Genomic DNA, 12685 nt, shown 5'->3' on the forward strand with positions numbered 1-12685 from the left:
TGGTTTCATAACACACTTTATTATTTATTGATCACATTTATTGATCCGATTAAAAATCAGACAGAACATAACAGCAATTCCCTTTGATTCCATGGAAACCATGAAGCTACAGTGGCATCAATCAACATCGTCCAATGGAAACCAAGCTACAGTGGCATCAATCAACATCGTCCAATCAAACCACAGGAAAGGAAATACAATACAGCAATGTGTCGCTATGACAACCACAGCGTCGCTACAGTGACCAATCAGTGCAGAGGCAGAGAGACCCAAATATGATTGGTTGTAGATTTAAGGCATAGGGTCCACTCCCACATGTCTATATGAATAGTAATACTGGCAAACACAAGACGTCTGTCTGTCTAGTCTGTGAATCTGAGAAACCATGAAGACAACCACCGTTTGGCCATTTGATCGACTTTTACATCTGATTCTATTCATTTTATAAATGTTCAATATTTCTATCATTAGCCAGATGTTCAACTTGTACAGAACCAGCAGTACAAAAACATCTGGAGTTGGACTTAAAGGAGAATTCCATGCTAGAAGTATTTCTTACCTTTCTTTGTAGTCGTTACGTCCCCACCAAAGAGGTCCAGGTGTTTTTTTTGTGCAAAAGCTCCTTATTGGTTATTTCCCCTACCATAAGCCCTCAATGAATTGCATTGCATTGAATGGGGGGTGTTGTGCTAATTCGCTTATTTCCATCGAAATAAGTAGTAAAGTGTGCCGCTTGGGATATTATTTACATTATGAAGAGAGGATATATACAAAAACATTAGAATTTTGAGCAATGAGGAAATAAGCGAATTAGCACAACACCCCATAGCCCCATTCAATTCCCATTCAATTCATTTAGGGCTTATGGTAGGGGAAATAGCCAATAAGGAGCTTTTGCACAAAATAACACCTGGACCTCTTTGGTGGGGACGTAACGACTACAAAGAAAGGTAAGAAAGCCTTTTAGTATGGAATTCTCCTTTAATGTCAAGAAAACACTGGAAGAATCACTAGAGCTGAATTCTAAAAAGAAATACCACAAAATCTCAGCCACTCACGTAACTCAGTGTTACGGTGGAATTGGTGACCTGCTGAAATGTGTGACAATCGTGTAAACGTAAGTCATTACTTAGTGGTATTTATGGCAGGAATTTAAAGACCTGAATGCAACTTGTGTGACGTTCACAAGATGGTCACAATATTTCAGCAGGTCACCGATTTCACCGCCATGATGGAGCGAAGGAGTGAGATTTCACCGCCATGATTTCACCGCCATGATGGAGCGAAGGAGTGGCACAGATTTTGGGTATTGGAGTTTGGCTTCAGGGGTTGATAGTCACTGGTATAGGCAGTAGGATGGAGCTCTCAATGAGGTTCACAGTCAGTACAAATAGCCCTTGAACAAGGCATCAACCACTACGATGAAATGTGTTCTATGAGCAGGGCCTGGCTGGAAACAAGTTCTTGAGCTTAGCCCAGATACCCTGGGTAAATATAGTAATCATTTCATTTCATTTCATTTCAGGACTGTAATTAGAATTTGTTTTATCAAGTGTGAACAGCAGAAGAAACACATGGAAAACATATTCCAATGAGTCAGATGTGAACCCCATTCCTTCCTCGATGGTTGAAATGAGATTAGAGTGCGATTTATAAAAGTCTGGACAACAGACCGATTTAGAAATGTGTTCTACGAAGGTGTGGCTTTGCTCAAAATAGCCGCTGTTGCAATAATGCCAACACGTTGTGAGCTTGTAGATCCATGCTTTGGCACTGCATGGATGAATACACAAACCCCACATGCAATAAGTGCTTGTAAATAACGTGTTGGGCAGGCAGAGAGTTCCAACGATCAGATTTTGAGAAACAATAATAAATCTAATTGTGCTGCAGTCCGAGCAACACCACGAGAGGGTGCAGGTGTTGGAGGTCTGTGTCGGGTGGTGGAGGTCTGTGTCGGGTGGTGGAGGTCTGTGTCGGGTGTTGGAGGTCTGTGTCGGGTGGTGGAGGTCTGTGTCGGGTGGTGGAGGTCTGTGTCGGGTGGTGGAGGTCTGTGTCGGGTGGTGGAGGTCTGTGTCGGGTGGTGGAGGTCTGTGTCGGGTGGTGGAGGTCTGTGTCGGGTGGTGGAGGTCTGTGTCGGGTGGTGGTCTCACTATAAGGTCTTGAAGAATGGGGTGAACGTGGTAGTGGGCTACAGTAGTCTTCAGTATGGTGTTGATGAATCGGGTGGTGTTCTCAGTAAGGTGGGGGTAAGTCTTCAGTAAGGTGGGGGTCTCAGTAAGGGGGGGGTCTCAGTCTCAGTAAGGCTGTTTCTTGATGAAGCGAGTGAACATTGCGAAGGCAGCAGCTGGTTTATCTGAGGGAACCATGTGACCAGAACCCTGCAAATACAAGAGTTAGGACAACATGAATATTAATGAGGGAACCATGTGACCAGAACCCTGTAGAGCAGTGGTTTTCAACCCTTTTCATGTCGAGGTCCATTATTTATTCAGCATCTGAGTGACGGGACCACCATTTAGCCGCTCAGACCCAAAACTAAGAATATGTTTTGTTGTGGAAAATTATAACACCTTTTCTACATTCTCAAATTGTGTAGAGTCTGTAGACTACTAGACTTCTTGTAAATTAAGTAATGCAGATGGTTAACAATCATGTAACTCTTGATAGTGTAAAATGAAATCAAATGGACCCGCAACGCTCTCAAGAGTAAAAGATCTATATAAAAAAAAAAAGTATTTTCTGTTGGTATCAGCAGTATATGATATGAAGGCGATGTGACTGAAGTGTGTCTATATATATATATATATATATATATATATATTTATATGATGTACCTTGACGGTCAGGAAGGCGAGGTTACTGAACTCCTTGACGAATCCTCCAACCTGCTCAGAGGGTCCGTCTTTATAAGTCCACGTCCGACGTTTCACCTCCACCTAAAAACAACCAGTGGTTCTCAAACCTGTTCATGTCAAGGAAAGGACCCCTAAATCACGTTGCCAACGTGCGTATTGGACAAGGGCGGGTTGGGGAGGGACTTAGCGAAGGGATAATTCATTGGCAAATAAAAACAACAACAACGATATGGTACTGTGGAAAAATACTTTGCACAAGTTTCTTCAGAATATTAAACAAGATGAATGAACAGTGAGTACTATTCTCACTGGATACTTTCTCACCATTACTCGAGAGGTTATGTGGAAGACTAGTTTAACTTCTACTCATTTTAACCTACGTACGGTTCAGCCTCCACGTTAACCCACGTAGGGTTCAGCCTCCACGTTAACCTATGTACGGTTCAGCCTCCACGTTAACCTACGGTTCAGCCTCCACGTTAACCTACATACGGTTCAGCCTCCACGTTAACCTACATACGGTTCAGCCTCCACGTTAACCTACCTACGGTTCAGCCTCCACGTTAACCTACGTAGGGTTCAGCCTTCACGTTAACCTACGTACGGTTCAGCCTCCACGTTAACCTACGTACGGTTCAGCCTCCACGTTAACCTACGTACGGTTCAGCCTCCACGTTAACCTACGTACGGTTCAGCCTCCACGTTAACCTACGTACGGTTCAGCCTCCACGTTAACCTACGTATGGTTCAGCCTCCACGTTAACCTACCTACGGTTCAGCCTCCACGTTAACCTACCTACGGTTCAGCCTCCACGTTAACCTACGTATGGTTCAGCCTCCACGTTAACCCACGTACGGTTCAGCCTCCACGTTAACCTACCTACGGTTCAGCCTCCACGTTAACCTACGTATGGTTCAGCCTCCACGTTAACCTACGTACGGTTCAGCCTCCACGTTAACCTACCTACGGTTCAGCCTCCACGTTAACCTACCTACGGTTCAGCCTCCACGTTAACCTACCTACGGTTCAGCCTCCACGTTAACCTACCTACGGTTCAGCCTCCACGTTAACCTACCTACGGTTCAGCCTCCACGTTAACCTACCTACGGTTCAGCCTCCACGTTAACCTACATACGGTTCAGCCTCCACGTTAACCTACCTACGGTTCAGCCTCCACGTTAACCTACATACGGTTCAGCCTCCACGTTAACCTACCTACGGTTCAGCCTCCACGCTAACCTACGTATGCTTCAGCCTCCACGTTAACCCATGTACGCTTCAGCCTCCACGTTAACCTAGGTACGCTTCAGCCTCCACGTTAACCTAGGTACGGTTCAGCCTCCACGTTAACCTACCTAGGGTTCAGCCTCCACGTTAACCTACCTAGGGTTCAGCCTCCACGTTAACCTACGTATGGTTCAGCCTCCACGTTAACCTACGTACGGTTCAGCCTCCACGTTAACCTACCTAGGGTTCAGCCTCCACGTTAACCTACGTATGGTTCAGCCTCCAGGTTAACCTACGTACGGTTCAGCCTCCACGTTAACCTACGTACGGTTCAGCCTCCACGTTAACCTACCTACGGTTCAGCCTCCACGTTAACCTACCTACGGTTCAGCCTCCACGTTAACCTACGTAGGGTTCAGCCTCCACGTTAACCTACGTAGGGTTCAGCCTCCACGTTAACCCATGTACGGTTCAGCCTCCACGTTAACCTACCTACGGTTCAGCCTCCACGTTAACCTAGGTACGGTTCAGCCTCCACGTTAACCTACGTACGGTTCAGCCTCCACGTTAACCTACGTACGCTTCAGCCTCCACGTTAACCTACGTACGGTTCAGCCTCCACGTTAACCTACCTACGGTTCAGCCTCCACGTTAACCTACCTACGGTTCAGCCTCCACGTTAACCTAGGTACGGTTCAGCCTCCACGTTAACCTACGTACGGTTCAGCCTCCACGTTAACCTACGTACGCTTCAGCCTCCACGTTATCCTACCTCCTGCTGCAGCGACTCCACAAACCATTCATCTCCCATGAAGTTACAGGCCATGTCCACGTCCCCATTGTACACCAGAACACGATACTTCTGAAATACACAGAACACATACACGCACGCCCCCATTATACACCAGAACATTTGTACATTATGTAAGGGATAATATCTGGCTAGGTGGTCATTGTTGGGAGATAATTCAGGGAGTTTAACCATCGAGGCGAAGCCAAGGTGGATTATATCCCGACGATGACCACCTAGCCAGATATTATCCCGCTTATTACATGGCTACCCAACATAAATTAATAAATTGACCAACACAAAAAAAAAGGTATCGTTTTATAGGACTCACCAAACTGCCCAGGAGTTTGAGGTATTGTTTCTTCATGTCCATGTAAACTCGACCGTAGCTCAGGTTGACCTCAGAGCTGAAACAGGACGGAGAAAAGGCTGGATGAGTACACTGTTGGAGTCATAATATTTATTGTTTGTGACCCCCATAACAGGTGTTATGGGGGTCCTATACCTATAATAACAGGTGTTATGGGGGTCCTATACCTATAATAACAGGTGTTATGGGGGTCCTATACCTATAATAACAGGTGTTATGGGGGTCCTATACCTATAATAACAGAGGTGTTATGGGGGTCCTATACCTATAATAACAGGTTTTATGGGGGTCCTATACCTATAACAACAGGTGTTATGGGGGTCCTATACCTATAATAACAGGTGTTATGGGGGTCCTATACCTATAATAACAGGTGTTATGGGGGTCCTATACCTATAACAACAGGTGTTATGGGGGTCCTATACCTATAATAACAGGTGTTATGGGGGTCCTATACCTATAATAACAGGTGTTATGGGGGTCCTATACCTATAATAACAGGTGTTATGGGGTCCTATACCTATAATAACAGAGGTGTTATGGGGGTCCTATACCTATAATAACAGGTGTTATGGGGTCCTATACCTATAACAACAGGTGTTATGGGGGTCCTATACCTATAACAACAGGTGTTATGGGGGTCCTATACCTATAATAACAGGTGTTATGGGGGTCCTATACCTATAACAACAGGTGTTATGGGGGTCCTATACCTATAACAACAGGTGTTATGGGGGTCCTATACCTATAACAACAGGTGTTATGGGGGTCCTATACCTATAATAACAGGTGTTATGGGGGTCCTATACCTATAATAACAGGTGTTATGGGGGGTCCTATACCTATAATAACAGGTGTTATGGGGGTCCTATACCTATAATAACAGGTGTTATGGGGGTCCTATACCTATAATAACAGGTGTTATGGGGGTCCTATACCTATAACAACAGGTGTTATGGGGGTCCTATACCTATAATAACAGAGGTGTTATGGGGGTCCTATACCTATAATAACAGGTGTTATGGGGGTCCTATACCTATAATAACAGGTGTTATGGGGGTCCTATACCTATAACAACAGGTGTTATGGGGGTCCTATACCTATAATAACAGGTGTTATGGGGGTCCTATACCTATAATAACAGGTGTTATGGGGGTCCTATACCTATAATAACAGGTGTTATGGGGGTCCTATACCTATAATAACAGAGGTGTTATGGGGGTCCTATACCTATAATAACAGAGGTGTTATGGGGGTCCTATACCTATAATAACAGGTGTTATGGGGGTCCTATACCTATAATAACAGGTGTTATGGGGGGTCCTATACCTATAATAACAGGTGTTATGGGGGTCCTACACCTATAATAACAGGTGTTATGGGGGTCCTATACCTATAATAACAGGTGTTATGGGGGTCCTATACCTATAATAACAGGTGTTATGGGGGTCCTATACCTATAATAACAGAGGTGTTATGGGGGTCCTATACCTATAATAACAGGTGTTATGGGGGTCCTATACCTATAACAACAGGTGTTATGGGGGTCCTATACCTATAACAACAGGTGTTAAAGGGGGTCCTATACCTATAATAACAGGTGTTATGGGGGTCCTATACCTATAATAACAGGTGTTATGGGGGTCCTATACCTATAACAACAGGTGTTATGGGGGTCCTATACCTATAACAACAGGTGTTAAAGGGGGTCCTATACCTATAATAACAGGTGTTATGGGGGTCCTATACCTATAATAACAGGTGTTATGGGGGTCCTATACCTATAACAACAGGTGTTATGGGGGTCCTATACCTATAACAACAGGTGTTATGGGGGTCCTATACCTATAATAACAGGTGTTATGGGGGTCCTATACCTATAATAACAGGTGTTATGGGGGTCCTCTACCTATAATAACAGGTGTTATGGGGGTCCTATACCTATAATAACAGGTGTTATGGGGGTCCTATACCTATAATAACAGAGGTGTTATGGGGGTCTTATACCTATAATAACAGGTGTTATGGGGGTCCTATACCTATAATAACAGGTGTTATGGGGTCCTATACCTATAATAACAGGTGTTATGGGGTCCTATACCAATAATAACAGAGGTGTTATGGGGGTCCTATACCTATAATAAGGTGTCATGGGGGTCCTATACCTATAATAACAGGTGTTATGGGGGTCCTATACCTATAATAACAGGTGTTATGGGGGTCCTATACCTATAATAACAGGTGTTATGGGGGTCCTATACCTGGGATCCGATGGTAATTCCGGCAGAGCATGAGTCCGACATGCAGTCGAACATGCGCTGCTCCCGTGCTTAGGTTAGGGTTTGAGGTAGGTTGTCGGTCTAATGACTGTCGGACCAATAATAGTGTCGGAACTAAAGCCTATACCTATAACAGAGTTATAATGGGGGTCCTATAGAGACATGGGGTCTATAATGGGGGTCCTATAAGCGACACGGAGGTCTATAATGGGTGTCGTATAAAGCTGTCGTTACCTGCAGATGACCCAGTCCAGAGCGTCAGAGCTGATGTGAAGAGCTGACCTGACGCAGGGGATAAGAATAATAATGATTATAATAATCAAAAACGGAGAGCTGACCTGACGTATTGTAAGTATAACATAATGCTTTAAAACACCAAAAGGGGTTCCTTTCCAGAATGGGTTAAACATTAATTTGTTCCTCTGTCAATCAAAATGATTAATCAGAGACTGCTAAATGGCAGCAACCATAACGGACTAGATGCACTTTATTCACTAGTTGCACTTTATCAAGGGAATGTTTTCATGTTGATGTGTTTCATGGTGTTCTCTTTTCTTTCTGTGAATATGTACATGCTATTTGTATGCAGCTGTGACTCTGTCTCCAAGACAAAGTTATCCTAAGGGAGACTGATAAAGTCCAGCACCTGGGCTAGAGTGGATGTGCTCCATTACCGTTGTTAGACCAATAAAGACAACCTTGATAATAATGATTATTAATATTATCTGACCTGACGTAGGAGTTGATAATAATAATGATTATTATTATCTGACCTGACGTAGGGGTTAATAATAATGATTATTGACCTGACGTAGGGGTTAATAATAATGATTAATGACCTGACGTAGGGGTTAATAATAATGATTAATGACCTGACGTAGGGGTTAATAATAATGACCTGACGTAGGGGTTAATAATAATGATTAATGACCTGACGTAGGGGTTAATAATAATGATTAATGACCTGACGTAGGGGTTAATAATAATGACCTGACGTAGGGGTTAATAATAATGATTAATGGCCTGACGTAGGGGTTAATAATAATAATGATTAATGACCTGACGTAGGGGTTAATAATAATGATTAATGACCTGACGTAGGGGTTAATAATAATGACCTGACGTAGGGGTTAATAATAATGACCTGACGTAGGGGTTAATAAGTAAGGGATAATATCTGGCTAGGTGGTCATTGTCGGGAGATAATTCACCGACAGGGAGTTTAACCACCGAGGCGAAGCCGAGGTGGTTACACTCCCTGTCGGTGAATTATCTCCCGACAATGACCACCTAGCCAGATATTATCCCGCTTATTACATGGCTAACTAACATAAATTAATCCATTGATCCAAAACACAACAAAAAAAGTATTCCATAACTTCGCGCTGGCTGCGTCTGCCCAGCTGCAGGGCTGAAGCACTGTCGGAAAACAAGGAAGTGAGTTGATCAAATAGAATCCATTTTCGGGTCCAGCTGCTTCGTCTATTTCTCGCTCAAATGTTTTCAAAAACATTTTTAAGAGCAATGTTTAGCTGTAAATTACATTGTGTGTCAGTAGTGTGTGTGTTTACATGGCTGTTATGTTGGAAACGGCAGTAAATCAAGCGGGCGCAGCCGCGCAGCTGGTGGTGCTCAGAGGGTTTGATTAGGCAGCGGTCATTATACAGCGGAGCGGTCATTATCATGAGATAACTCACCGCTGAATTAAGCGATTGACCAATCAGAATCAAGCATTCAACCAAGCCATGTAATAATAATGATTAATGACCTGACGTAGGGGTTGTTGAGGTACAGGGTGGAGGGGGTGGAGTTTGTACACGGAGGGTCCAGACGCACTTTCTGGTAGAACGAAGACACGCCGCGCAGCTTCTGCACAACAAGAAGAAAACCTGATTAGATAAACAATAAATCAGATTCATCAGCCGCATTTTTACGATTTTTCAAAAATAGCACACCTACAAGCTCGTAGCGCGCCACTCGGTGGCGCGCTATGATCTTGTAGATCTGCTATTTTTCAATAGCTAAAGTATAACATAATGCTTAGTTAACACCAAAAGGGGTTCCCGCCCAGAATGGGATAAAGATCAGGTTCTCTGATCGATAACATTACCTGCTTCCACAGCTTTATCGACGGATGGTTGATGAAATTGTTCCCCAAAAAACTGATCACCAGACCATCAGCGTCAATACTGAAACACATTGATCATCAAAACCTGTCAATACTGAAACATATTGATCATCAAAACCTCTGTCAATACTGAAACACATTGATCATCAAAACCTCTGTCAATAAAGAAATACATTGATTACCAATACCTATCTATGTCAATAAAGAAACACATTGATTACCAATACATATCTATGTCAATAAAGAAACACATTGATTACCAATACCCATCTATGTCAATAAAGAAACACATTGATTACCAATACCTATCTATGTCAATACAGAAACACATTGATTACCAATACCTATCTATGTCAATAAAGAAACACATTGATTACCAATACATATCTATGTCAATAAAGAAATGCATTGATTACCAATACATATCTATGTCAATAAAGAAACACATTGATTACCAATACCTATCTATGTCAATAAAGAAACACATTGATTACCAATACATATCTATGTCAATAAAGAAACACATTGATTACCAATACATATCTAAGTCAATAAAGAAATGCATTGATTACCAATACCCATCTATGTCAATATTGCAAACACATTGATTACCAATACCCATCTATGTCAATATTGCAAACACATTGATTACCAATACCCATCTATGTCAATATTGCAAACACATTGATTACCAATACCCATCTATGTCAATATTGCAAACACATTGATTACCAATACCCATCTATGTCAATATTGCATTTTCGATGACGTCCCACTGTTGCACAACATCAAATGTTGCGCAACAAGCGCTCCTAGGCTGTGGAGTGATCGGCTTTGATATCAATGAACTTCGTCTTTTTGATAAAACTTCGTCCTGGGCGCTACTAATTGAAAGGACGGTGAACTTCGTCCTGGGCGATCGGGGTGTTAAAGAGTATCACTTTGGAGATATTTTGTATCATATTTTACAGGTACTTTATGGGGTCCATAAATATTGAATCAATATTGAATGTCAAGATTTATTATACATTCAAATAAATACATTCAAAGACAGACATACCTGACTTTCTGTCTCACCCCTCCAGGACATGGAGCGTAGAGGTTGTACATGTTGAGTCCTGAACTGTACACGATGTACTGCACCTCAGACAGCTGGACACACAGACAGGTAGAGGAACAGACAGGTAGAGGGACACAGACGGGTAGAGAGACACACACAGACGGGTAGAGACAGACAGAGGAGAAACAATACCAGAGGTCACAAATAATAATGACAGATTCGTTTTACTTATAAGGCCGACCTGTAAAAACGGCTTCTTTTTTTAAAGACAAAAAAAAAAATGCTAGGAAAAAGTGCCCCTCCACCAGGACAGGTCAGGTTGTGGCCTCCTGGTGGCGCTATAATAGGACAGGTCTCCACCAGGACAGGTCAGGTTGTGGCCTCCTGGTGGCGCTATAATAGGACAGGTCTCCACCAGGGCAGGTCAGGTTGTGGCCTCCTGGTGGCACTATAACAGGACAGGTCTCCACCAGGGCAGGTCAGGTTGTGGCCTCCTGGTGGCGCTATAATAGGACAGGTCTCCACCAGGGCAGGTCAGGTTGTGGCCTCCTGGTGGCGCTATCTATAATAGGCCAATGTGAAAAGGGTGCCATTTGTTCTTACGCCTTGGATGGCAATTGGATAATTTGAGGCATTTTGTTCCAAAAATGTGTTTTGCAAAAATCTTACATGGGAGCAGGGTAGTGATTGGTCAGACTTACATGGGAGCAGGATTCTGATTGGTCAGACTTACATGGGAGCAGGGTTCCGATTGGTCAGACTTACATGGGAGCAGGGCAGTCGTTCTTTGATTTTTCAAAAATAGCAGACCTACAAGCTCGTGGGCTATGAGCTTGTAGATCTGCTATTTTTCAATAGCTAAAGCATAACATAATGCCAACACCAAAAGGGGTTCCCGCCCAGAATGGGTTTTAAACGGGAGCAAGTTTCTGATTGGTCAGACTTACGGCGTCTGAGCAGTTCTGGTTCTGGTCGTTGTAGAAGTCACACTTCCCCTCGGGGCAGCAGAAGGCCTGTAGCTCCGCCCACAGCGCGCTGCCCAGAAGGCCGTGGTAATACGCAAAGTACACCAGAGAGTTGTCGTTCATCTCGTAGCTGGCCATGCCGTTGCCCACGGCAACGCCCTGCAACGGCACAACAACAAACATTATACAGGTCATTTCGGAGGAAGCAATCCGATTGGTTGAAACAGCTTTCTAGCCGTGCCTTAAACCACGTCGAAATAGAGCGTCGCAGCCCCGCCCCCTCGAGACCGGGAAAATAAATCCGTTCATTTTCCTCAGACTTTTCAGAAAGTATTTATTTAAAGACGTTTATACGCCGCGGACAAAGACAACTCTTGTCGTGACAAATCATGACAACAAACACAATTTTTCGGGCTGAACAAATAATTAGAAAAAAACAGCAGGTTACAACACTTTGTTGTTTTTCTTCTTTGTAATTATTTGTTTGGGCCAAAATATTGTGTTTGTTGTCATGATTTGTCACGACTCGAGTTGGCTTCGTACGACACTTAAAAGGTCTTTAAATAAATACTTTTTGAAATGACTGGGAAAAATGCATTGGGATTAATTTCCTGGGCCTGGCGTCGTCATGAAAGGGGGCGGGACTGCGACGCTCTATAGGAACACCTGATGAAAACAAAGAAATCAGCTGCTCTGTTCTCCCAGAGTGCAGCAGACTGGGTGGCTAGGCTAGCTAGTTTCTAGGGACATGTGTGGTCGCAAGTGGCTACATCTGTCATTTAACCTACAGTATTACCTGTAGGTTTAAGGTGCTGTCCTCCATCACCCTCTCGGCCAGCGTAGGGTTCATTTGGTTAATTACCTGTAGGTTTAAGGTGCTGTCCTCCATCACCCTCTCGGCCAGCGTAGGGTTCATTTGGTTACAGTATTACCTGCAGGTTTAAGGTGCTGTCCTCCATCACCCTCTCGGCCAGCGTAGGGTTCATTAGGTTACAGTATTACCTGCA

The 12685-nt window shown here is 43.6% G+C and overlaps 1 protein-coding gene across 1 annotated transcript in view; it reads right to left on the reverse strand.

The window, feature by feature from the left end:
• The window catches only part of ctsa (cathepsin A), a 22459-nt gene continuing 9774 nt past the window's right edge, over positions 1-12685 (reverse strand). The window contains exons 7-15 of the mRNA XM_079491718.1: positions 11661-11837; positions 10714-10805; positions 9636-9714; positions 9294-9394; positions 7760-7807; positions 5208-5283; positions 4859-4948; positions 2838-2939; positions 1-2381 (exon numbers count right to left, since the gene is read on the reverse strand). Coding sequence (XP_079347844.1) covers positions 2298-2381; positions 2838-2939; positions 4859-4948; positions 5208-5283; positions 7760-7807; positions 9294-9394; positions 9636-9714; positions 10714-10805; positions 11661-11837 — 849 coding nt within the window. The 3' untranslated portion in view covers positions 1-2297. The remainder of the gene's footprint in view (positions 2382-2837; positions 2940-4858; positions 4949-5207; positions 5284-7759; positions 7808-9293; positions 9395-9635; positions 9715-10713; positions 10806-11660; positions 11838-12685) is intronic.

The sequence above is a fragment of the Electrona antarctica genome (genome assembly GCF_951216825.1).
Source record: "Electrona antarctica genome assembly, chromosome: 21".
Taxonomy (NCBI): domain Eukaryota; kingdom Metazoa; phylum Chordata; class Actinopteri; order Myctophiformes; family Myctophidae; genus Electrona; species Electrona antarctica.